This window comes from Cygnus olor, chromosome 4, assembly GCF_009769625.2.
Source record: "Cygnus olor isolate bCygOlo1 chromosome 4, bCygOlo1.pri.v2, whole genome shotgun sequence".
Classification (NCBI taxonomy): Eukaryota; Metazoa; Chordata; class Aves; order Anseriformes; family Anatidae; genus Cygnus; species Cygnus olor.
In genome coordinates this window covers 47277533-47303907 of record NC_049172.1, presented here as the reverse complement: position 1 = coordinate 47303907, position 26375 = coordinate 47277533, and the positions used below count along the sequence as shown (strand labels likewise).

The window sequence follows — 26375 nt, the reverse complement described above, 5'->3', positions numbered from 1 at the left end:
CATGTTTGTTTTGTAGTGCTCTTGGTCTTAGATTTTTAGTTTGTCTTCAGTTTATTGCCAAAATGTTAAATAAATAGTGCTAGACACTTAAAAGTATCATTTTGGGGCAGGGGGTGGGAAGTGCCTGTTTTATAAGGGACTTAGCAAGAATTGATTTGTTTGCGCCGTTCCCTCTTAGTCAAAATAGGATGTGAACTGACAGACATCTTTTTGTTTTTTCAAAGGGAGGTCAGGGTGAGTTAAGTGCCTGAATTAAGTTCCTGTTCATATAATTGTTTCACTTCTAATTTTATTATGCTCATCCTTTTATGAGGAAGTTGTGATACACAGCCTTCTTTTCAAACTAACACAAATATTTTTAATTACAGCATTTGACACTGTGTACCAAAGAAATGGTGATGGAGAAGCCAAGTCCCCTGCTCGTAGGGCGGGAGTTCGTGAGACAGTACTACACTCTTCTAAATAAAGCTCCTGACTTCTTGCACAGGTAATGCTCTCACAATAAAGTAACTCATCTTTTGGAACAAAAGTGCATACTCTTCATCACAAATGAGATAAACAGAATTTCTGAGTGTGGCAGGAAACTGACCTGGCTAACCTCTGGGCTTTCGGAAAATAATTCATCGTAAAAAAAATCTTCAGGATCTAGAACCAAATGTGGCCAATGTTTACAAGGTATTTCCTTCATGAAAGAGAGAACTGTTTCTTAACTGATGTGATGGTAATGTGGACATATTACAGAAATAGTTTGATAAGAAGATAGAAAAGGAAGGAGCATGGCAGAGGAGGCACTTGCATGTAGCACCTAAGATGAGCACAATAATAATTTCAGGATACCGTATATTTTATATTGCCTCTGGGGAGTTTTTATCCAGATCATGATTGGAGATATAAAAGTCAGGGCCCGGACAAGGTAGGTGACCAGTTCAGTAGTTTTATTTACCTGTGTCCACTATTTAAGCGGTACCCTGGATGTGTTCCTTCCTATTTTTTCTTATGACATTTTGGCTACATGCAGTTTGTCACTTAAGATTTTGTATTTCCACATTTGGACTTAGAGCAGCACTGACTTGTAAGAAGTAACATTGAAAGTAGTGTTGCAAGTGTTGGTTGTGTTGGGTTTTGTTCCTTTTTCTTTTTTTTAAGCAATCACTGCTTGGATTGCTCTTGACTCAGAACTTGACATAAAGTTGATGGTGAAAAATTGAGCTGTTTGAGAACAAGTTGGAGCTCCCTGACAGCTAGCTTAATATTTCAGTCTTTTGAATGATGTCTCTTTTCACCTGTAGCTTTGAGGTGGGGAAAATGAACTGGTGTTGTCTTAAGTGAATGAACTGCTGTGGAACCATGTTTGTTCTGTGTTTCAATTTAGATTTCAAGGTGTGAGATTGTCCAAGCAGTGTATTTAGGGCTTTCCTAATCTGTGTTGCGAAGTCTTACAGAAATCACAAGTAGCATTTTCAGTAATGGCAGATTTTTTTCCCTGTCCCTGAAATTTTAACAAAATGGTTGGATCAGATCAACACCTGGACAAACATGTCCGTGTCACGCATCGATACCTGATACACAGACTTGCTGCTTGCTCTTAGCGAGGATTGCGTTCCTTACGCACATGTCTTTTCTGGGTGATTTCCCTAAACAGCCTGCGAAAGCACCGTGGAAAGCCGAAGTTGGTAAGACAGCTTTCTTGGGAAGTGTGCTGTCATTTTACCTCAATTCCCAGAAAGTGTTTGCATAAACAAAGGGACAGAGAATTAGTATATAAGGGATGATTAGGCTGTGCTTTACAGCTTAACACCAGAGGTAGAAGAACTCTCACCATTGTACAGTGAGGTTGCCTTTTCCTTTTTGTGACATTTCTGTTTTCGTGGTAGTTGAACGTTGGGTAAATGACCCATGCCTCAAATGTGGTGTTGAAAATAATCTTTGATTTTGTTCGCAAGAGTGTTTACCTGTAATGATAGTGATTATAACCTTGGCTGGACGTGGAGGGGAGTAGATGTGTGTTTTGATTTAAAAAGCAAAATACTGCTGCTCTGTTTCTTCCCTAGCTGCTTCAAAGAAAAGCAGGCAGCTGTTCCAGGCTGGCCTTCCCTCTGCTTCCCTTTCATATTACAACAGTAATTCCGTTCCATCGATATTAACGCGTGCTATGGGAGCATTATGGAGCTGGTGTTCCTAGTACATTGGGGATGTTTCCACTTTGGGGTGATGCAAAATTGGCAGAAGGCTACATGTGAGGAAAAAATGTGTCTGTGGAGACAGGTAGCATGTTGAGGGTGACTTGGGTGCTTTACAGAAGGCAGTAGGGTAGGCAGTACTCCCACCCCTCTGTCTCAGGCTTTACTCTAAAAGTTCTGATATGCGGCTTGCCAAATTGTGCTGTGTGCTTGGTACGTTGAGTGGGAACGGGCAATTCTGTAGCCTATAATTGTCCATAGAGCCCTTTTATCACGGGCTCTCAACCAAGAACTCGACAGAATTTTTCTTCTCATTTAAAGTTGAGGGGCTGTGGATAACTGGCTGGTTACCTGCTGCCTGGAGTGACCCTGCTGAGGTTGGGGAGCTGCAGTGGCAGCCATCCTACAAGCTCCCCTGTGCAGATGGCACTCTGTGCCCGAGCACTATCCTCTGTTCATTTGAAAGGTGACACGAGCGTCACCAAGAACAGCATCTGTGAAATTTCTCTTCAATACCTCTGCACAGATTGTCCTAGAGGTTTGATCTGGTTTGCATGAACAAGTTGTTAAAATCATAGCTGTTTGTTGAGCTGGATGAGGAGAATATCTTCCAGGCAGTTTTAACCTCTGCCACCTCTGTCCCTTTTTCAGGGCTGCATGGGTGGCTACCCCTCTCCAGTAAGGCTTGGATAGGGAGGAAATCTACCTTTGTGTTCTTTGGCTGTACGTTGTGTCCGAGTGGGGCTCTTCTGAGAGAGCATCTTATCTACGATCCTTCTCTTGCTGTTAGTCTAAGCGACGACTTGCTCACTGCCACAGAAAGATTTTGGAGTCAGGGCTTCCCAGAGCTAGATGTCAGAAGAAAAAGGATTTATTCTTGCAGTGAGTAAGGGAGTTTGGCAGCAAGTGTTAATGCGCTTGGTTTATCCTACTAAAAGCTTGAGAAACGCACCAAGTCCTGTCATTATGCTTTATCCAGAGCTTATCCACAGGCTTTGGGTATGAAGAGATGGGTTCGCCCTCCAAGTGGGTTTTAGTCAGGGTAGTTGCCATGCCTGGCACGCTTCAGATGAATTTGTGTGGCTTTACTGGCTTCTTAACTTAAAATGGATATTTCCATGTAACTGGGGACTCGGTGGGTGCTCTTCTCCTAATTTGCAGATCCTGCTCATGTTTTCTGCCTACCAGAGAGTTTGAACAGTTCGTTAAACGCAGCAAGTTAAAACTCCTGGTCTCCCTCTGAAAGCACTTGGTAGGATGTGCTGACTGTCAGGGGGCTTGCTTCGAAATTTAAAGAGTTGATAGATGTTTTCCCGTTGGTTTGCGAGCTGGTGCAACAGAACTTTTGTTTGTCTTTGCTGTGGGAAAGTGCTAGAGCATGCTCAACAATTGGGTTATGCAGCTGGTACCAAAGAAAAGTCAAATATTTCCCAGAATTGTTTCTGGACACTAAGGACATCATGGGAGTTAAAATCTTGGATTGGTATTTTCAAGCAACTAGAACTGGAAGGAGTTTCTTGGTTTAGTGGGATAAACCAAGAAATGGCAAATGCTCAAGTTCAAGTGTTTAATTCTGTATTTTAACATAGCCTGTGCACTGGCTTGTTTAGCTAGGTAGAAACAGTCTCTATCCCTTCTGTTATGTGTGAGAATGGGCTGGTGGAAACACTTAAAGGAAGTGATATTTCATAGATAAAGTACAGAGGTGGGTAATAGTGGTATACTGAAGAGGTAGGTGAAGTACAGGAAGTGTTGAAGAGGACCAGGGTCCAGAGGAGAGGTTGTTCCTCCCCAGGGTCACGTGTTCGGGGGAGTGTGACTAACCCAGGCAGGTGACTTCAGTTTTGGGGGAGCCTCTAGCTGAAACAGCCACCTTGACCATAGTGGGCAAGCTGGACTTCTGAACGTTCATCTTCTTTGTTTCTGTACCCTTGGAGCCTGAGACGTGGTGGGTATATCTTGAATCGTCGCTTGCCCTGAAATTCCTACTGCCTTGAGCTCTGTAATTTGTGGCTAAAATACTTGTTGGATTTTGTTCTTATTTTTTTTTTTCATTGGCATGAATTTCATTACATCTCTTCACTTGCAGGTTTTATGGCAGGAACTCTTCTTATGTCCATGGAGGACTGGATGCCAGTGGGAAACCACAAGAAGCAGTGTACGGTCAAGCTGTGCGTATCCAAATTGGTCCTGAAGTCCTCACTAATGTGCAGAGCTTACTGTATACATTGGTCATTTTCTGTAATCAATTAGTTGGACTTTCTTACCTGGGAAATAGTGTATTCTGGTACTGCCTCCTGTTCAGAGGCCTAAATGTTCTTGGTAGTTGATGCTCTTACTGTGGGTTGCGTTTGATAGATCAGCTCTGCATCTGGACTGCAGAAATGATATTTAGGGAGGGAAACAAAATCAAGAGGACCTGTTAGACTAGCCCTCTAGGTGTATCGTGTTTCAGTTAGACGTGGTTTCTAGGTGAAACGACTTTGATCTCGGGGAATTAAATTGAAATCTGTATGTTAGCAAATTCTTCTGTGGGTAGACGTGTCTTGTAATGGAAGATAACTTTAGAAGAAGCAAGCTAAGTCCAGAAAACACATCTTTTTGCTGTGGCTGTAGCTTTTTATCAAAATAACGTCTACCATCTAGGAGCATCTGTCATGTGGTGGCTGCATCTTTGAGCAGTGTTGCTTTGAGCCCAGATGAGGTTTTGTTGCTTCTCTTTTCACCAGCAGAACCTGGTTTGGCAGTAGGAAAATCATGACAGTGCAGATGTTACTCACTGCTGTGATATTTGGGTACTTGATAGATGCATAGGGTTTTTTTTGGGGGGGGAGGAGGGTTGTTTGTGTTGTGTTTTTTTTTTTCGCTCTAAGCACAAAATCACATGAGCTCATGTAGATTCTTCACAGTGAAAGATGGTTCAGGGTTCCTGTATTTACCTTTGAGCTTCAATGGGCTGCTTTTTGATGTTAACTGACACTTAGAGATATTTAGAGCTTTTCAATAGGTAGGGAACTCAATGTAGCTAAAATGTAACTATTTGCTTCTAGGAGATACACAAGAAAGTGATGTCACTACAGTTCAGTGAGTGCCACACCAAGATCCGTCATGTGGATGCTCACGCTACTCTGAGCGATGGGGTGGTTGTGCAAGTTATGGGGGAGCTGTCAAACAACGGGCAGCCGATGAGGAAGTTCATGCAGACTTTTGTACTTGCTCCAGAAGTAAGTATCGGCAAGATTGTCTTTAACTTCCAAGAGCAGTGATGAAAACATGGCCTATGAACACAAACTGCCATACTGGGACAGAAGATACTGTCTGGCTTTTAAAGCTTAGCCCAGAGGCTATCATTAAATAATAAATAAATAAATAATGCCCACCAAACCATTCTATGATTATGTGCGTGCAGAGAAATGAGTGTATAGGACCTGTCCTGAACTTTTTTAGATTTGAGGTATTGTAGTAGTAATGCAAATACAAATTGAAGCTTGCTTTTGGAAACTGCTATTTGCACAAGTGAAAAAATAATGGTCAGCTCTGCAGATCATGTCTCCAGCATAGTTCTGTACTTGATTGAAGTTTGTTGTCACATGTAAGCATGTTACTGCTTTGCAAGTTACTGCTCAAATTCAGTTCTGAGTGAGAGCAGAGCTGTGTTATGATAAAGAGTTGCTTTTATTATTTTTTTCCTACATCCTTCCCCCTTTCCATCGCAAACTATTGTGTGGTTGATTGATCATTCATGTTCTAGAACCTTGTTGATTTGCTTCATTGTTTTCCTATGCAGCAGTTTAAGCATACAGTCACCCTGTGGAATTTCATTCCTTTTTTTTTTTTTTTTTTTATTATAAGGCTTTACCAGAACAGAAAATTCCACAGGTGACTTGATGAGATGGAGGGGCTTACCTTTAGGCAGTAGGGATGATTGTTGTGAATTAGCAAAGTGTTACTTTTTGCTTGAAACATTGTTTTTAATTTGGTCAGAAGTTACCATTCAGTTGCTAGCTTAAAGAAAAGGTGTCACTTGGAAAATGCCATTATGAAATAATCCTATTCCAAAATGTTGGCTTGTACTCCCAAAGCTTAGACCTCTCATCCATAGGAGTTGCTGACTGCTAATATATTGTATACGCAAAAAAAATGCATGTTGCTCTTTTACAGGGGTCTGTTCCAAACAAGTTCTATGTACATAACGATATCTTCAGGTACGAAGATGAAGTATTTGGAGATTCAGAAGGAGAACTTGATGAAGGTGAGAACTGTACTTGTGGTGTTAATTTTGTGTTGTTCTATCTATCCAGTTCCTTCAGGGACTAAACTGGCTTAGGGCAGGTGAGGCTTGGTACAGAATGGAAGTAGTGAGCGATAGCACTTTGCTGCAGCTCAGTTTCATTCAGTAGACTTGGTTTCTCTGGTCAATCAAATTTGTAGATACAATGTTGTGAATAAAATTTAACTGGCTTTTCACTATGAGCTGTCTTTCTCTTTTATATCATCATCACATTCAGTAGTTCATTTCAATACGTTGGCTGAACTTGGCTTTATTATTCTGGATGGGTTTTTTCCCACCTTGTCCACTGAGCCAAAGAGAGTACAACTGGAATGTATGTATGTGTGCATTCTAAAGCTGGAATTTCTTTTATCTCAATAGAATAGAACAGAACTCAATAGAATAAAATAGAACAAAACACCTTAGGCAAAACGTTGCTCTTCTATTTGAGGTTTATCTTCTTAGTTTTAGGAACTGTGATTTAAGAGCTAATAATACAGTGTTTCTCTTTTACTGCCAACATATGAAAACCATCTGCTGCTTTAAAGATCCTTAAACCCTCCTCCCAGAACTTAGCAGCAGTATGTCTTTAGTGTCTCCTTTTTGTGAAAACAATAACAAAGCCTCTTGAAAGAACAGAAGGGTCTTCCATCTCTCCTTGCAGCTAATTCTTGCCTTATTTTGTTGATGAAGCATTCTTTTGTTTACTACTAGTTCAACATGCTTGTATTTCAAGTGCAACTTGCATATGCTTGCAGAGGTGTTCAAGGAATTTTTTCTCTTGTGTCAGAGTCTGAAGAAGAGGTGGAGGAGGAACAGGAGGAAAGACAACCATCTCCTGAACCGGTGCAAGAAAATGCAAGCAGCACTTACTATGAAAACCACCCTGTAACGTAAGATGTCCATGTTATTATGTGGCATTGCTTTTTTAAGTAAAAACTACATTTAAACTGGTGTGCTGTGATCTATGCTATGTTAACATTATTTTTGAAACATTGGATATCAAATGGAGAGAGGAAGTAGTGGATGTTCTCATGTTTGTTAGTTGTTTTCACTTCTAGTTACAAATGTGAGGTGAAAAGGTAGTAAATACATGTGCTTAATGTATTTTTCATCATGTAAAATGTAATGTAGTTTTCATCTATTGCAGCGAGAAATTGGCAGCCTGAGGGGCTCCTGGGAGTTTCTGAGGGAGACTGATAGGAGGTGTAAACCTGCCCCTGCTGATGCCCAGCAGCCCCCTCCTAAGTCCCTACATGGGGTAGTAGCTGACCCAGCTGCTCACCTGCAGGACAGAGGTCTTGACCGCCCATAAGAGGAAAGGGGCTGGACCCTCGTCTCAGCTCGAAGCAGAAAGAGGCGTCTGCCCCTGACACCCACGGTGCCACCAACCCCCACGGTGTCCCTGGGTAATAGATTCGAGGCTCTCGAGCAGGAAAAGGTTGAGGGTCTGGACAGTAGTCAGAACCTGGGAAGCAACCCCGAGAAGCATGTCAAGATTGGGGGAAGCATAGGGAGCGGGGCTGGACAGGGCACTGCATCAAAACCAGTGCCACAAAAAAAGGGTGGAGAGTCTTAGTGATCGGAGACTCTTTGCTGGGGTCCCTTCCAACCCCTACAATTCTGTGATTCTGTGATTAAACTAAAATAGCGAGTTGGTGGTACAATGTAACTTATATAAACAGGTGATTTAACAAAAGGGTGGCTAATGATATATTAGTCCTCAAATTAAGCTGGCACTTGAATCTGAGAGGAAAAATGAATTTTTGAGAAGTTGCTGTACAGTTGTACTGGAAGAATAGGCTTCTGCCCTGAGTGTCTTAAAATCTAAACAAGACAAGAAAAAAAAAAGAAGTTTCTTCATGTTTTTATGTGAAAAATACTTTTTGTTATGTTTTGAAATGCTTTTTTCAAAGCTTAGGTATGTGTTTCAGACAAGCAGAACCGACTGACTGGATTCCTTATTCAAAAAATATGTATGTTTATGAAATTATTAGATGATGTCCATTAAGTGCATCAGCAGTAGCGCTACTTTGATGCTGCTGATGTAGTGCTTTTCATGAGAAATCTTATGGGAGAATGGAATCTGCTGGAATTCTGGCAGTGACTTCTTCAAGATTTTGCGGAGAGTTTTTGAGGCTTTAAAGAGTTACGCCAGGTCTTATCCTTGGGTTACTGTGCCAATTGGAAAGAGCTTAAAAATGCGATAGTCATTATTTAGGCAAATGGTAACCCGTGGCTGGAGCTGCGTAGGCAGAAGTATGTGGAATTTGGTAAACTTTGGGGGTGACTGAACAGAGAAGTGAATAACTTCAGGCCCCTTATGTTTTGTGTACGCAGAGTGGAGAAGAAGGTGCGTGTGAATTTCAATAAGTAAGACTTGCAGCTGCTTCTGTAATGAACTTTTATGGCACTTTTGTAAGTAAGCTGCTGATAGCCTTCCAAAATCAGCTTCATTTCTGTGTACAGCTCAATCTTCTGTTGGTCTCTCACTGTGCTGCTTTTTTTTTTTTTTAGGAGCAGCAGCTCTTGAGTTTAGTATATGTTCCTTTCAGGGCTTATATGTCTGTGTAATTTTCAGATTCTTTGCAGAGAAAAGTGTAATGTCTTCACTTGAGCAAAAATAAAAAGTGACTTAGTATGCAACTACAGGGGTACAGCTTAACTTTTCACAGTCTCATATATGTAGGTACCATATGGTAGCAACTGGAAACCAAATAATTTTCAAACCAGTCATTACCATAGTATAACTGAGAAAAAGCCATAAAATGTGAACCAATTGAAAAGCTGCATAAAATGCATTTGATTATTGTAGCAATGGGATAGAGGAGGCACTGGAAGAATCGTCTCATGAACCTGAGCCAGAATTGGAATCTGAAACAAAACCTGAGGAGCTGAAAGCTGAAGCAGAAGAAAAGACCCTCGAGGAGTTAGAAGAGAAGTCTCCTTCTCCACCTCCTGTAGAACCTGTTTCACTACCACAAGAACCACCAAAGGTTAGTTACAAGCCATATCTGTGCTTCTAGGTGCAGGTGATAAACCAGAAGTTTTGGTGTTGAACTTAGTCTTTTCGAGTGGCCAGACTGGTATCTCTTTTCAGGGTCAGCTGTATGAACAGCTAGACTTGAAGCTTGAACTTGTGAAATTTCACTGAAAAAAAGAATGTTATTTTTCAGTGTCGCTCGTTACCTATTGTAAATGCAATGTTTGCAGAGTGTGTGTGTGGTTTTATGCATGTGTCAACCTTTTTAAATGTGGAGTTAAGATATGGCTTAAAAAAAAAAAACACCAACAAAAAACTCAGAAAATGGGAACCACTGCTCTTCCTTGGGGGCGGGGGGGAAACCACAATGCATGGACACTTGGAAAATTACTCACAGTATAGGTCTAAAAACAGTACGAGGGCTTTGACCGTCTCCCTTAGAGGCAGGCTGCCTGTTCCTAAAAGCACCATGAATGCCATGCGTCGTCTGGTGTGGTAACATGTAGGGAGTTTGACAGAGATGGGAGGAATGGATGAAAGCTGGAGAGAGGTCGTTTTCCAGCTCCAGTATCAGTCTCCCATATCTTTCCAATCCTGTTTCTCTTTTGCGTTTTTACCTCTAACTTCTGGCACTCACTTTGTTCTGTTGCACAGAAGACACTTAACACAGCAGGGTTTTCAGTCCTAGGTTTGGTTACATGATGGAAAGCAGTGATCTGGGGATGTTGAGGGAACCGCACTTGCCCAAGTAGCAGTAGCGAGTACGGTACACACCTGCTACATGCTGATGAGTTCACAGACGGCTACAAGTGCAAATCTTTCTGTATCCTCGTTGTAATGCTAGCACAAATGTTATTTAATAGTCAGATGTGAACCAAAAGTGTATTTTCAGCGGACAAATTTCCCTGTAGCATTGTCAGTGGTTTGCCATGATTAGTAGCCTAGGTTTGTTGCATTTCCTGCAGGCTTTCTCTTGGGCTTCAGTGACCAGTAAAAACCTGCCTCCTAGTGGTACTGTTTCTTCCTCTGGAATTCCACCCCATGTTAAAGCACCAGTCTCACAGGTAACCCATCTGTGAACACCTTGGATTGTCTCATTACTTCTGCAAACTGCTTCAGTTTTTAAATTAACAGATCAATTTGTTTGACTTACGTTGCACAAATTAATTGTGTCTTAAATGTTAATGCACTCACCTTGTTGCAAGTGAAGGCATGTACACTTACCTGGTGTAACTTCAGGTGATGGTAATATTAAAAACTGCTGATGTGGAATCAGGAAATGACTACTGATTTTTTGACCTATCTTACTGGGATGTGGTTTGGTTTATGAGGAGAGAAAAAAAAACTTCCCCCACGTGATAGTAGTTTCCTAAAGAATGTGTGGAAAGGGGAATTTCTTTTGGCAGAAGTGCCCCAGCAGTAAAAGGGATTGTATCAAGTTTTGAGTACAAGCAAGTTTGCCTTGAAAGGGTCGTGTCTACAGAAGTATTTTGGACTCCATTATCCATTTACAATTACTTTGTCACAGAACCCTGTACCAACTTATGACTGTGTGAGGAATGGAAGGATTCACATTTCCTTGCCAGGACAATGCTGTCTTCCCATTCCTAGGCTGACTAGGGGAGGAGGGCAAAGAGGACAGAAAGTTTGACCGGGTGATAGCTCATGTTCTGCACATGCCAAGCTGGTGTGAGATGGTCTGAGATTCTGAATTCAGCCTCCTCTATGCATACCAAACCCCCTCAATATAAAAAATAGGTGCTTTAATCTTTTCTACTGATGCCATATTCCAGAAGCACTGGATGTTGTGAGTACCTCATGTCCAACCTTTTACAAAGACTGTCATTTCAGTGGAGCAGCTGGGTTATTGCAGCTGCTGTTTTTGCACTGATTTCCTTTTTTTTTTTTTTTTTTTTTAACTGACAGAGGAATCTGTCAAGGATTGCCCTTCAGCTAAGTGCATGTTTAACAAAACAACAACAGGAAAACAGGAAACTCTCCTTGTGTGGTGTTGCTTCTAGTCTTAACCGCTGTTGTGGAAATCAGATAATGGCTATGTGATGAGTTGGGAAACTTGTCTGTTTTCATCAGCTTCAACAGGGCTTTGAGTTATTCAGGTGGTATTTGAGCAGTAAAACTCTTTGTTCTAGTACAGAATAGATTTTCCTTAAGCAAAACCAAAAACCAGATTTGTTTTGTAATGATGATTTATTTAAAGTAGCGAGGCTGGATTTCTGTTACATGATTGCAAGTATCATTTAAAATTATCCATGCAGGAGAGTCACAGAACACAGCTTATAGACGTCCCCTTAAACTCATGTGTTGCCTCTGCAGCTCGTCATGCTCTTTACCTCTTATATTGCTTGTGCTGTGGTTTCATGTTTAAGCAGTTCTGCGTGGAATCTTCTGAAGTAGGAAGAGCCTACACTTGGCTCTTCTGGAGACAGAATTAATCTGTTCCTAGCTTCTTAGTTTGCGTTCTTTTCAGACATTGTGTTCAGAAAGCTGGTGTAAAAGATGTCTAAAGAATTTCTGCAAGGGGTTAGTAATCGGTGGCAACCTTGTCCCATTCTTTTGGATTCATTAACGTCGGATACTATGCATGTAAACGAGGACAGTAGATTGCACCAGTGGATGAGTGACTCTGTTGGGGTGCTGTTCTAACCAGCATCAGTGATGCTACAAAGCAGCCAATAACTGCCCTTCTCGTTCTTTTCCCCAACGTCACTTCAGTTTGACGCCCTCATAAACCAAGTTGAAAATCAAGCCCCTGTGGTATAAGCTCAGAACCCCTTGAAGGACTGTGTGTGTACTCATTTGGAGGTGATCCAGTTGCAGTTTGTTTACACCTGTGAGGTCAAACAGTTCAGCATTTCTCGCTCCTGTTTCTGTAGTCATGTTGAGAAGCTGACAGGGAATAATACCTGCCTGCACTGATAAACTGGACCTTCCCTTAGAGCATTTTCAGGTACTCAGACTCTGTCACTAGCTGTCCTGGAGGTGCCAGAGGGGTGGAGGTAGGCAGGGTGCTCCTCAGCTTCTGTCTTTTGACGTGGAAATGGTGAGTTAGGGAAGGATCTGTTTATGGAAGATGCATTCCTTCAACTCCTGAAATCTCTTGAGATTCTGGATAGATTTTCTGCAGAGGGGGTTGTGTGTTAGACATAGCCACACTTAAATCCCATGTATTTTAAGGCAGACTCAGGTTTTATGGACTTGGGTCTAAGAGGAGAGGGAACCGAAAGCTGTTTTGTCGTTTCATGCTTTAGGTGCTTCGGGCATTTTTAGATCTATAGTGCCCTTGTGAAGGTGATTGATTGCCTCTTAGTGAGTTTCATGGTCCACATTTACCTCAGACAGTGCGGTAGCAGTTGTGTGGTATGCATCTAAGCTAGCTGCTAGTAATTAGGTGAGATGATGTGCTTATTTTCTTTGTTTTGTTTCATTTCGGGTTTTTTGGTGGTTTGCCTTGCTAGTAGGTTGTTTGTGTGCATGTGTTTCCGCTGTGGGAGGCATCTCACTGTAGAGAAGCTTTTAAAGCATGTAAGATTTCAAAAACAGAAATGTACCAGTCTCTGGAGTCTCCTGTTCTCTTGCTCTTCCCTCCCCATCCTCCTGTCCCTCGGGCGTGATCACTTCCAAAGTCTGTGAGTGAAGGCTGACGTGGTTGATTTTGCTGTCGTTGCCAGTAGCATTGCTGTAGCATCAAGAGGTCGCTTTCCCTTCCACTGTGAGCTCCAGGAGAGAGTGGGGACAATATCTTCTTTTCCTTAATTGTTCTCAAAGCCCCAGTAGGCTGAGGTTTGTGGCATACTTGGCTCCTGGGCTTGAGAACTCAGTTAGTCCTGATTGTCTGCTAAAAATCCTTATTCAGTGGCTTCCACTCCAGTCTGTGTGCTGTCTGAGAAATAAGAGTTGCAGTTAGCTGCTTTTTGGATTGGAAATGGCAGCCCATAATAGGTCTCTTGTGATGCTGATGTTAATGACAGTTGTTTGGGGGAGCACAGTTTTGCAGAAGTGTTTTTCCCTTTGAGCAGCACCAGAGAACTCTGCAAAAATGGGTGGTGCTGACTAGGGAGCAGCTAATGAGGTTAGCTGGTGGGCTGGGAGAGAGAGAATGTGTGTGGTAGATGAGAAGGTGAGTGGAGTGCAAGGCAAGCGGGTAAAAGTTATCCATTTCTTGGGATTTAGCAGAAGGACATCAGTGACTGAGCAAGTGTTTTGCTATGGGTGGTGGCAGGAAGGAGTGTTTAAGCCTGATAGCGTTAAGTCTCTAAGAAATCATGGTCTGAAGGCCTTGAGTTTTTCTTCTGAAGTACAATTCCTCACCCAGTAAAAACGTACGAGTAAAAGATGCCAGGGGAGCTCCAGTGACCCACAAGGAGGTACGATGAAGGAACGCTTTCTGTAGGAGACAAGGAAGGCTGATTTTTTTCCAGTTGATTCTTAGAGCTGAAAAACACTGTAGAAACGTTGGAAGGATAAGCTAACGCCTAGCTAGGTAGAGCGTGAGTGATACGAGGGCTGAAACGCTGATTTGGTGCCGAATGGCAGAGTGTTTCTTGTAAAACATCGTCTCTTTACCCTGAGAGGTTCTCTGACTGTAACTGGCAGTTGTCTCAAGTCCTCAAGGAAAATAAGGGAGATGTTTAACATCAGCTCCTTTTCTGTAGTAGTCTGGGCCTGTAGCCATTGGCCTTGTAGTTAATCTTCCTCAGAAGCTCGTGTTCATAAGGATGGTTTTGTTTTTCCAAGATAAGAACCCAGTGCAGCAGCAGCTGCTCGACTGTCCTACAGAAAATGGAATTTAAAGCATGTTGTACATTGCGTCAGTAGCCAGCAGGCTACATAGAAATACTTTTGTTGCTTTTGTGTTTTGCAAATTATCTTTACATACGTTATTCGATTGCAAAAGTTTGAATGTACGTTTCCTAGTCCCTGAGAATTTTAAGGGTGTATTTTGTGGTTTTATTGTATCAGAAATAGCATAATTTGAAAGGCTTTTTTGTTTTGTTTTGTTCTCTTTCTTTTGGGCTACCTCCTAATCCATGAAGTTGGAGCTTGGCATGAGGAAGCTTTATTCAATCCATCTATTTCAGTCAGGTTGAGGGATTCTTTAATTATGGGGTGTTGGGGTCTCAATGCCTGGTCAAACATGGAAAATAAACTTTAGCCATGCTATGGGGAGATGTTCTGACGGAGAGATGCTTGCTTTGCACCTCTTAGCAGAGATAATTGAACACTGCAGTCCTGGATTGGTACAGAGGAATTTAAAGAGATGAAAAAATGTATTCCCAAATACATTTACATGGATGCATATCTTGCAGAGTTTGTGTTGTGCATGCCACTTACCTATGTCTTGTGTTGTGTTTTTATTTATTTTTTGTTGTTTTACTAGGCCTGTTCTTTAATACATGGTATTTAATAATGTGTGTTCTCCTGTTTCAGCCAAGAGTTGAAACTAAACCTGAAGCTCAGTCTCAGCCTCCTCGTGTACGTGAACAGCGCCCAAGGGAAAGACCAGGTTTTCCGCCCCGAGGACCTCGACCAGGTAACGTGGGACAGCTTGTGTGTCCGTTTGGGGCCGGTAATGAGAGGCATCTCCCTCAGGGATCTGGCCTGTAGCTATATTGTATTTGGCTGATAATAAACTGTCCATTCCTACTATCTTCAACTAGAAATGGGGGAAAACAGTTCCCCGTCCAAGCTGGTGATGAGTTGATGCAAAGATTAGGCATTAATTCTGGTCCTCTGTGTTGGTGAATTCTTTTTTAAAAGTCAGGCCACTCGCTTACATGCTTGAACACTTTTTATTCAGCTCGATACAATTCTGAAAAGGTAGTCTGCAAATAGGATGTGTTTTTTTTTTCCTATGTTATCTAATTTTGCTGAACTTCGAAAGTGAGAGGTCTTAAATGGCTGTTGTTGTGGCCTGCGGTACTCTTTGATTTGGAATAAAACCTTTCCACTGTCTCAACCTCAGTCAGTTAATAATTGTAGATGTATTTTTCCATCTTGTGTAGTCTCAAATGGTGTTCCGAGTTGGGCTTTATGAGCAGCCAGATCTCTGCATTTTCTTACTGGTACAGAGTACCAAATCCACAGGGTGGTTTTGCTACAACAGCTGCGTGTTACTTGACAGATGTCACAAGTGGTGTTGAGAGGTGAAAGTTTCCTGAGCAGCATTCATCACCCTAACCTGGTCACTTGGCAAAGCTCTGCGCAGAGCTGGGCAAATGCTGCTTAGTCTCAGTAGCAGGTTGTTGAGGCGTGCGTCTTCACTAAGTGTGGAAATAAGTCAGGGGTTGTAAGGAGGGGAGTGGTGTCTTTGACTGTCCTGAGCTGCAGGCACCAAGTTGACAGTTGCTCACCAAGCACTGCCTGCGGAGGTGGTTAAGCCTCAGCAGCTGGGTGGGTAAGCCTCTGCCAGCTCGGACTGACTAAAATGGGATATAATGGATGTTTTCAGTAAAAGCACACCAAACTCCCACAGAGATCAGGCTTGAAAGTGCTTTTTACTTTTGGCTTTGCTCAACGCAAGTGTTTCCTCACTTGGGAACAATACTGAAACTGAAAGGCACAGAGAAAGAACCATAACATATGTTACAAGTTAACAGTCTTTTTTATTTATTTATTTATTTTAATGCATGCAGCAGGGAGCGAAAGATGCAACTTGTGGCTAAATCAAGTTGCAGATCTGTGGTTTTTTTTCTACCCTTGGCTGTGGATGTGACAAAACCATTAAATAAATCGTACAGAGAATGTGTAACAGACCTGAGACTTGTAATTCTGATCCCACACTGGTGGGAAGCAGGGGAGGGAAAGCTGAAGTGTCAGCTGGCCAAATGGTAGAGCTTCTGCCCTATGGTCTCATTTTCAGAATAAGTCTGTGAGCAATCTTACCTGCTTAAGAAAACCATTTAAACAAGCTAGTAAGCTTTTTGTAAATGGGCTTATGGGGAAATGGAGGAGAGAAAGGGGTACATATGACCCCTGTCATACCTGAGGTCCAGAAGGGGTGACAGTGTGCTCCTGTCACACTGCAAGGCAGGAAATGGTTTAGTAGGGAGATACCAGGAAAGATTTTCATCTGGTACGGTGCTAAATAAACTTCAGCTGAGTGTGGGAGAACGTAAGGAACTCTGGCTTTTGTTTGGGACAAAATGGTGGAAGATGAAAGAAGAGGTGACTGGCAAACACGATTTTTAATATGAGTGCAAAAATATGGATACTGTTGTTGGGTTAAGGAATTGATGAAGAAGTGACTTAAATTCAAATATTAAAAAAAAAAAAAAAACTACATTATAATAACTAGCAAACTCCTTTTCAGCATAATGATTGCAGATACAACAGGAACATGACAATTATTAGGGCTATGTAAAGAGGAAGGTAGTATCCCTCCTCCCCCCTGTCATCCATGGTAAATGGGAGTTGGAGAACTTGAAGGTACAGAAGTTTTTGAGCATGTGTGCCTGGTGCTTGTGCACATAGATGTGTTTGTTGGAATCCGCGCACAACTCTAACCTCAGTGACTCTCCCTTCTTCTTTCTGTTCCCGGTAGGGAGAGGGGACATGGAGCAGAACGAGTCGGATAATCGTCGAATAATTCGCTATCCAGACAGTCACCAGCTCTTTGTTGGGAACTTGCCGCATGATATAGATGAGAGTGAACTGAAAGAGTTCTTCATGAGTAAGTAGCAATTTCAGCTGCAGAGACTAAGGAGAAAAACAGATGCTTGTCCTGTGTTGAAAAGGCATGTAACATTCACTGTGGCCACACGGGGGAACTTTACATGATGCAACTCTACGAGTGTTATCTGAGAAGCAGGAGAGGTAGCAGAGCTGACACTAAGTTTTGGTAACATGGCTTTTCCCTTGTGCTTTCACAGGCTTTGGAAATGTGGTAGAACTTCGCATAAATACTAAAGGAGTGGGAGGAAAACTGCCTAATTTTGGTTTTGTGGTATTTGATGACTCTGAGCCGGTCCAGAGAATTTTGGTTGCAAAAGTAAGTATTAATCGCTGAGCATCCACCAAAGGATGCCCTAAAACTCACGTAGCTTGGCCTATTCAGGCCAGGCTGGACATCAGGAAGAGGTTCTTCACCAAGAGGGTGGTCGCACACTGGAACAGGCTCCCCAGTGAAGTAGTCACTGCACCAAGCCTGTCTGAATTTAAGAAGCGTTTGGACTGTGCAATTAGTCACATGGTCTAAACTTTTGGGTAGACCTGTGCAGTGCCAGGAGTTGGACTTGATGATCCTTATGGGTCCCTTCCAACTCGGGATATTCTATGATTCTATTTCAGTTCATGTCACTGTTGTTTCTGACATTCATTCATAAACAAGAGTTGTAAGAAAAACAGGCACACTATGTGAGTAGTTTGGGCCCACTCAGTCTGTCAAGAGTTCTCTGTGGCTTACGTGAGCTGTGCCAGCGTTCCCCCAGCCGTGTCATACTCAATTCAGGGATTTGACCTCTCACTTAAATACCACATGGAACTGAACGCTTACTGTTAGAGACCCCTGTAAGCTGAAAGCTCAGCACGTGAATTTTTGAAGGGCATCTTGAGGACATGTAAATTCTGTGTCCTGGGGCTGAGAGAAAGGAGCAAAGTTATTTGCAGCTGTGACTTGAGGAATTGGAGAGGAGAAAACAGCCATTTCCATTTCTAGTATGAGTCAGACCTGGTGGAGCAGTTCTTCAGGAACTTAAGCTTTGAAGCAGAAAGGCTAAAGACAACCCCTGCCTGTATTAAGGAAGATATTTTAACTCATTGCATGCCAGATGAATTAAAAAATGCTGTTCCATTCACTGCAGGCAGTTAGGTCTAATGCTGTGTGTGTCGCAGGGAACTGTTAGCAGTTAGTTTTTGTGTCTGACTTGTAAGTGAAGGTAGCCTGAGGCACACAGCGAATGCTGTGTTTTCATATGCGTTGTATAAATGGACTTTGTGAAACGGTGACTAACGTGTGCCTTGAAAACTCTTCCCTATAAGCCTATTATGTTCCGGGGTGAGGTGCGCTTGAACGTAGAAGAGAAAAAAACAAGAGCTGCTCGTGAAAGAGAGACCAGAGGCGGAGGCGATGATCGTAGGGATATTCGGCGCAATGATAGAGGCCCTGGGGGTCCCCGTGGAATAGTGGGTGGTGGCATGATGCGAGACCGGGACGGAAGAGGACCCCCGCCGAGAGGTGGCATGGCACAGAAACTCGGCTCTGGACGAGGAACCGGGCAAATGGAAGGCCGCTTCACTGGACAGCGTCGCTGAAATCTCCACTGTGGGCAGACAGTCTTGGCAGTGGTACATTATCCATCGTGTTTGCATTCTTGTTAATTTTTTTTGGCTTTGGAATGTGACACAGCCCTTCTGATCGTTTCTTTGATGTGAAAGCATCCTTTGGTTTCCGGTTTAAATTAAGGTGGACGTTCTTTCCCCAGTTTCACAACAGAAGTCACACTGTTAATTTATAAATGTAGACTTGGAGAATTGAGGACTGGAAAATTAAAAAAAAAAAAAAAAGACCAGTAAACTATCTGCAACAAAAGTGAAACAAAAGTGAACTAAAGGACATGCCCAATAGAATTCAGGTCCTTGCAGTCAAAAACCCTCTGCTGCACATTTTGTGTAAGTGTTACTGTTTCTGCCTGTTACTGTTGGAAACACAAATAGTGCAATTTGTGCAATTGGAGAAGCTTGCCTTTTTTTTTTCTTTTTTTAGAACACTTGGCTCCAAACAAACTCGTGTTTACGCACTCATCAAAATGCACTAATGGGTACTCTGAACTCATTTATATTGACATCTGCAGGAGGCATCGGAGGAAAAAAAAAAAAAAAAACAAACCTTCATCCTCTTATTCAGACAGAATAGCTTGTGAAACGATGCGGGCATCTGATCTGCTTGCTGTGACCAACACACACAAACCTTAACAAGACTACAAGTTTATTCCAGAAGGAATCCATTTAGCTGTAAACTAAACAGAACCCAGAGTTTCCAAGTCGTAGTCCTGAGTACTAAGCAAGTTTGATAGCTCACGTCAGATTTTTCTATCTGCCCCTCTTCAGTACAGGGATGGCTGCTCAACACACTCCTCCTTCCCCTTTCCCCTTCGATAAGCATTGTACAGTGAAAACTGTCTTGACTGTATTTGAGTTCTCTGGTAATGTAATAAGCATGATGGTGCCTTCTATGAATACATCATTCCAGTCTTGCTGGTGATTTTGTACAGTATAGTGTATGAATTACTGTGCTGCAAAGCCAATCGGCTGCAAAGCATTTAAAAGAAATCATTGAAAAAATGTATTAAAAATTGCAGTATCTTTCAATCAGTAAACGTTGCTAAAATTATCATCCACCTTGCTCTTCAATTAACAAGTTCGTCTGTTCTTTTGCAGAGGGGGGGAAGGGAGGAAGAAGGCATCCAAGTAGTCTCCAGGTTGTCTCTTCTCTTTAATCAATGTCAAAGTTACAGAAATCGGAAATGAAATCTCTCTTGGACATTTCAGAAGCCAGTCGAGAATGGTGAACATTTTGGGCCAGCTCGTAATCAGTAGAACTGAGCATCCTTTGTGAGGGTGAGCATATCAAATGAGGATACTGCAATTTTCAGAGAACAAAATAGCAGCTCTTAAGTATTTGCATTTTCCAGTTGTGCTTTTTTTATTTTGTTTTTAAACTCTTACTCATTTTGCACATTACTCTCAGCTGAAGTTGACATTGAGTGGCTCCGGACTTAAGGGTAGAAAGGAGACGTCCTCTTCTTCAGTATTACTTGTGGGTTTGTCCAGTTGAGAGGTCTGTTCCGGGATGACGTTCTGGAGCACATTCCCATGAACTGCAGCTGCAGCAGACAGTACAGTGTGGCTTGGTGCTGGGGCGTGCAGCGAGCACCCGGCTCCAAGGCGTCAGGAGTAAAAGAGGGGTGTGTGTTGGCGTGTGAGTCTGTGTGAGAGTGTGACCACTAAAAGCTGCTTCTAAGCATGGAAGACCTCAAAAAAACAGCAATTTCAAGCAAAAGCAGATAGGGAAAATATCAATCTGTCTCTGGATTATGCAATCATTTGCTGTTTTCAAGTAAGCTGGAAGATTTTGCACATACTTTACTGATACGTTAGGCAAAGTGAAATGGCATCTGTCTGTTTTCTCCCAGACTCGAGGTCTTCTGTGTTTCATGGTAAGTCTTGCACTATTTTCATACGCTTTTTTTCTGGGGCACATTTCTTCTAGTCTCCATTTTTTGTTTCAGTTTTTGGTTGAAAGTCTTGCATTTTCAGCTGTTACCTGGAAATCTATAGTACTTGAACCGCTCGGCACACAACGCAACTTAAGTTTGAAGCCTTCAGACAAATTGCTGTCTTGAGTTAGCAGTTTGCCAATGGTATGTTTTCTGTAGGTGTTTTTGTTTCCTTTTTTTTCCCCTTTTGTAGCGTGATGGTGTTTTGCTGCCACCTATTTCATTTGTATGGCAAATGGCACTGGGAATAATCTCAACAACAAAAAATGGAGTATTAAAAGAGCTACTGAGCCATTCAGCTTTCTGGCTTGCTTCTTGTTTAAGTGACATGAACAACCATTGGAACGTCATCCAGAGAAGTTTACATGGTGATAGTTCACCTGCTGTACTGTGGACTTTTACATGTTCTCGACCCTCTTTATAGTAAATGTACCTCTTAGAGCAAAGGAAGGGATTCGCTGACCATTACTGTTAGTTGCTGATTTGTGGATGGTGGGAGTATTTTGTCATTACGGTTCTATTTCAACAAACTTGGCTGACCATCTTGGCTTTAGTAGTTATACAAGACAGTGGATTACCATCTTTATTGCTGTAACGTGTCAAGCATTATATGCTAGTAGATTCTAGTTTAATTGTTGCAGGTGGGAAGTATTTTTACCTTTAAGTTTCCATTCTGAATGTGTTTTGACTAAACATACCAATAAACTACTGATGTCTGCAGCATTTATCAATGTCCCGAATTCTCTTGAATGTAGGTTGGTGTAGGGCACTGCTTCAGCCCTTGCTATACAGAAAATGCTTTAGGAAAAAACTGTTGCTGGCTTGTCAGATGACTGGGAAGCTGTACTGGTGCAGCATCACACATTCGAGTTGAAGTGTCTGACTTGAGCAGAGTCAATAAGCTCTGGTTTGCTGTGGCTGCATAAATGCCTTTGGGACATTTTGTTTGAAGAGATGCAAGGACTGGAAGCCCCTCCAGTAGCACTGAGAAGCCACGTCCTGTCCCCTGGTGCTTTGTGGGGGTGCTGGCGTGGGTTGCTCCTGCTGAAAGGAGCTGAAAGACAGGATTGTTTTACACGGTAGGTTCTTGTCACAGATGGCCGGGCCCTCGGTGCAGGTCGATCCCTTTGAGCTGGGGGTGCGTGGCTCGGGGAGGAAGACAACACTGGCTCCTCTCAGGCACGTCCCAGCTGCATGCCCTTGGTGCCCCACAGGGCTGAGGGTGCTGCGGTGTCCGGCTTGAGGGATGCGGTGGTGGCAGCGAAAGGGGCATGAACTGTGTGTCAAAGAAACAAATCTGAAGGTGCTTGCTCTCGTCTGCCGTGTCGCTTCTTCATGATGCTAAGGAACCGATTTGCACGCTGCAAGGTAATCCCTGACCTTCTCTTTGTGTTTGGTGGCTTGGCCAGTGTCAGCATTTACTTGTTTGAAAGTTACATGGTTGTGTGAGTTGAAATACTGGTTTGAGAAATGAGAAAATGCACAAGACAACTGCCCATGCCTGAGTCACTGAAAATTGCCCTGAGGAGCAGCCTCAGCCACTACAAGACCTGCTAGCGCCAGAGATCTCCGAAGGAGTGCGATCCCCTCCACGCTTCCAGACCTCAGCAGACAGCAATCAGACCTTTGTTTTGCTCTACAAGGTAGGCTTGTAACAGACAACAAGGGGCACAATATTGGCCTGCCCGCGGGCGCTGGCCTCAATCCCACCGCCGCTGACCTGGTTGCCGTGGCCCGGTCCCCAAAACGGGGCGCGGAGCTGCTTTCTGAGGCCCACCAACATGGGACCGAGCCTCCATTTTCAGTCGCTGAAAATGCAGCGCTGGGTCTTTGGCCGGGCTTCAGAAACACAGTATGGGGCCTCACTTTTGGAGCCCCCAAAACACCTCCTGGAGCTCGTTTTTGGGACCCCAAAGCACAGGACTTAAGTCTCCATTTTCAGTTGCTGAAAACACCGGACTTATTCTTTCTGTGAGCTTCAGAAAAGCCTGACTGTTTCTGAGCCTCCCAGACAGCCACATGAGCTTGTTTGCAACTCCCAGAAACACAGCAGTTAGCCTCAATTTTTTTAAGTTCTGAAGATGAAGGCTTTAACTTTTTTTTTCTTTTTTTTTTTTGGGGGGGGGAGCCCCAAAACCACAGGATTTAAGCCCCCATTTTCAATTGCTGAAAAAGCAAGGTTTAATCTTCTACTGAGCTTCATAAAAAACTGACAGCCTCTGTTTCTGAATCCCCAAAACATTCAAAATAGCTGGTTTCTGGTGCCCAAAGAGCTGGCTTTTGGGGTCCAAAACCATAGTAATTAGTCTCCATTTTCAAGTTCTGAAAACAAAGGACTTAATTTCTTTTTGGAGCCACAACCCCATGGAACTTCAGCCTCCATTTTTCACTCTGAAAACACAGCGCCCAGTCTTTTTGCAAGCCCCAAACCCGCAGGCTGGGGCTGCTGTTCACAGACCCCACGTGTGATGTTCGGCAAGTAGTGGGGGACAGGCAACTCACCCGCAGCCCCATGTGCGGTGTCGAGCTGTGCTTGAGAACTGGTGGGCAGCCCCTCAGAGGAAAGGCTGGTCCCGTGTCACCGTGCATTGCTCTGCTGAGGCAGGGAGCCACTGGGCTGCAGCCCCATAGACTTTATTCCTCCGGTGCCCAGTGGGCACCCCAATGCCAGCACCCCTGGGGAAGGGACAGGAGCCCGCACTCACCTCCTGCCCAGAGCCACTGGAGCTCCCACAGCCCATAGTGGGCCCTGCTTGGCCCCGCACAGCTGCTGTAGGTGGGCAACGAATGGTGGGACCAGGCCAGTACTGCCAATGACAATACAATAATTAGCCAGGTAGTCTCCCCATCACAGCTTGACCATAGCTTGTGTGGGGCCACAGACATGGTGCCCACAAAAAGACAGAACTGTGGAAATTGCAACAGCATCCAGAGCAACCCTCAGACTACAGTAATTAAGCAAACAAGCAAACCCCACCAGAATAAATCAAGTCTAGAGGGGTAAACAGCTCTCCCCTGAGCACACCCAAGGCCACCATCCTGTTGGTTTCAGCAGGGTGAAAGCAGCCCCAAAACTGCCCTTATTTAAAACCCCGGGTGGGTTTTGTCGTGCTTGCTCCCCATCACTTCTCTCAGGTGACTGGCAAGACACCTGGCAGCAGGGAGACAGATTTTCATGGAGAGTCTAAGCTTCTCCATGAGAAAAAAGGAAGTAAATCCAACCAGACCACTGTGTTCCCTCAGGGACAGTGAAGCTGAAGTGCTGGCTCGCTGCTGTGAGCAAACACAACCTGTTTCTGCTCCTACCTGCTGAAATCACTGCTGCTCACCTGTCCTTGCGGGGTAGCTATCACGGGGAAAATGTCACCTCCTGTCCCGGCCTGGTGCTGACCTGCTGCAGGAGGACACGGCGCAGCCTCAGGGAGGAAGCTTCAGAGGGCATTGTGCTGCACAAACAGCAGCTGCACGTCGATAACGCTGAGGACTTCTGGCACCTGAATGAACAAAACAGAAAGAGGCATTCTGGTCAGTCTTTCCTTGTCCTCCAGCAGAGCCCAGACACAATCATGCAGATGATGAGCAATGACCATTCCCCCCACTAACTTCTCAAGATCCAGCCCTAAACGTCACCCCAGTGGTTTGCAGTGAATCCCTTGTGCCTGCAGAGGGCACATCTGCCTTTCTGACCAAATGATCTGGGCTGTATCAGTCTGATGCCCTCCACAGGCTCTCACCCTCTTCAAGATGAACGCAGCTCCCTGGGGACACCTGTCTTGCCTCCAGCCTCCTCCTTTCCCCCATGCCCAACCCCTTCCCCACAGGAGAGGACCTTCCTCTGAGCCTTAGAAGCTAAAACTGTCTGAGATGGGGCTGGGTATGCAGCAGGGTCACTGCTCTGTGGGAGAGCTCAGCTTCTGCTGACAGAGCTGGCCCCAGACAGTGACACTGGCACTGTGTGGTCTCTCTTTGCTGTGGGTGAAAGCCACATGGCCCAGGGGACTTGGGATCACCATCAGGAGGAGCCTGACACAGGCCTTGTAAGGATCTCACTGCTAAGGAGATGCTCAGGGAAGCCAAAGAGAACCAAGAACAGGCATCTGGCATTGCAAAAAGCACCAAAAAACACACACTGGGACCGAGCCACCAAGGCAAACACTGGGGACATCTGAGGCACAACCATGTTTGCTTTGGACACCTCTGAGGCCGACACACCAGATCTAGACAGGTTTACAAAACCTCCACAGATGGAGACTGCACAAGCTCCCCAGGCAAACTGTCCCACTGCCTGACTGGCCTCATAATAAAGCGCTGTCCCCTGATGTCCAGTCAGACATTGTCCAAACACAATGTTGTACAATCCATGAGCAGCTCCAAGACACCCAGCACCAGGGGGCAGTGCATATGCCTGAGGAGTACACACATCTGGCTCCTGGATTTTATCAGCCACCCCCTTACCTCCTGGCTGCCAAGTCCTTCTGCAGATGGTGCTGCTGATCGGCTGTGAGTGTCCCCTGGCCCCAACCTTAGAGCCAGCAAGCAGCCAAAGAAGGGGAGGGCAAAGGACCACAGACTGTACATCCTTTTCCCTACAGCCTCACTGAGTTTCTCTACCCTCATCATGTGGCAGGAAACACACTGGTACATTCTGCTCTCCTTGAGACTCCTTTTCTCTGCCAGGGTGTCTCTGCAAGCTCTGGTTTCTACTTGCTGCCACTGCACTTCTGCAGCACCAGCAAAGCGTTGTCTGAATGAAGCGTCCAAAGCCCGAGACAGGCGGGCGCTCTGCCAGCGGCTGAGGGCAGTGGCAGTGGGAGAACCCCGCGGGAACACACTGAGCCTCTCATCGCTTCTCTGCCCCGAGATCAGCCCACGCAGAGGAGCGGAGCTGACAGGAGGGCAGAAATGAGAGAACACGTGTTTGCTGGGTTGTTAAATCCAGCAACTAAGTCAGCATTCCTGAAAGACTGAGCTCATGGCCTGTCTGGGATTTGCTTCCCCACCCCTGAGGAGCTCTCTGGTTTTCTGTTTCAACTGTCTGAACACTAGCAGGAAGAGAAAATGAGATAAGGTGGTACATACGGATTTCTCTTTTTTTTTTTTTTTCTTTTCAAGTATGTATGTCAGTAAGTGGCTGTTTTTCCTCCTTAGTTGTTCGCTAACATTGCTTTGCAGCAAAGCCCCAGTGACAACTGCTGTCCTTTCACAGTGCATGGGACAGAAAGATGCACAAGAGCAGGAGGGAGGAAACCACTTCTTTCCTGCAGGCCAAAAGCGAACTGTGAGCAAATGAAAAACAACTTTTGAATCAACTCCACCTGCTGCTTCTTGGCACAGGCTCACCTGAGAGACTCGCGGTGCCTGTAACTGGGAGCTACTGGCCTGACATGTTTGGGGTCTTTATTTTGGCATCTCTGGTACGGCAGGGCTTAGCCACTGTCTGGCAGCATAGATCTGTTATGCGAAACACTGCACATGCCACGAGAGTGCCTGTGCCCAGCACTCCCGGGTCATGCTGGCGGTCTTGTGGACAAGACTGGGGAGCTCTTTTGACAGCTTCTGCTTTGCTGCTGAAGGACACAGGCCTGTCACCTCACCAGCACTTGTTTCCGGCTCCCTTCCTGGTGCTACGCACCTGGGTCACTTCGCGGGGTTGTTGTGTAAATACCTGAGCTCTGCAGCAGGGGTGCTGCAGGAACAGAAAAAGGCAT

At 44.2% G+C, this 26375-nt stretch overlaps 1 protein-coding gene and 1 long non-coding RNA gene across 7 annotated transcripts in view; one reads left to right on the top strand and one right to left on the bottom strand.

The window, feature by feature from the left end:
• G3BP2 (G3BP stress granule assembly factor 2) overlaps positions 1–21390 on the top strand; it is a 28261-nt gene extending 6871 nt beyond the window's left edge. For 2 of the 3 annotated variants that reach the window (XM_040555642.1, XM_040555641.1), the window contains exons 2-12: positions 369–487; positions 4270–4351; positions 5231–5404; positions 6342–6432; positions 7241–7343; positions 9266–9446; positions 10399–10497; positions 14882–14984; positions 16995–17123; positions 17323–17441; positions 18431–21390. In XM_040555642.1, the coding sequence (XP_040411576.1) occupies positions 393–487; positions 4270–4351; positions 5231–5404; positions 6342–6432; positions 7241–7343; positions 9266–9446; positions 10399–10497; positions 14882–14984; positions 16995–17123; positions 17323–17441; positions 18431–18703 (1449 nt within the window). In that variant the 5' untranslated portion in view covers positions 369–392 and the 3' untranslated portion in view covers positions 18704–21390. The remainder of the gene's footprint in view (positions 1–368; positions 488–4269; positions 4352–5230; positions 5405–6341; positions 6433–7240; positions 7344–9265; positions 9447–10398; positions 10498–14881; positions 14985–16994; positions 17124–17322; positions 17442–18430) is intronic. The other variant, XM_040555643.1, reaches the window with a different exon arrangement.
• The window catches only part of LOC121069443, a 61402-nt gene continuing 55128 nt past the window's right edge, over positions 20102–26375 (bottom strand). For 3 of the 4 annotated variants that reach the window (XR_005819428.1, XR_005819429.1, XR_005819427.1), the window contains 3 exons: positions 23997–24161; positions 23373–23474; positions 20102–21943 (listed from right to left, as the gene is read on the bottom strand). This is a non-coding gene — a long non-coding RNA (uncharacterized LOC121069443). The remainder of the gene's footprint in view (positions 21944–23372; positions 23475–23996; positions 24162–26375) is intronic. The other variant, XR_005819426.1, reaches the window with a different exon arrangement.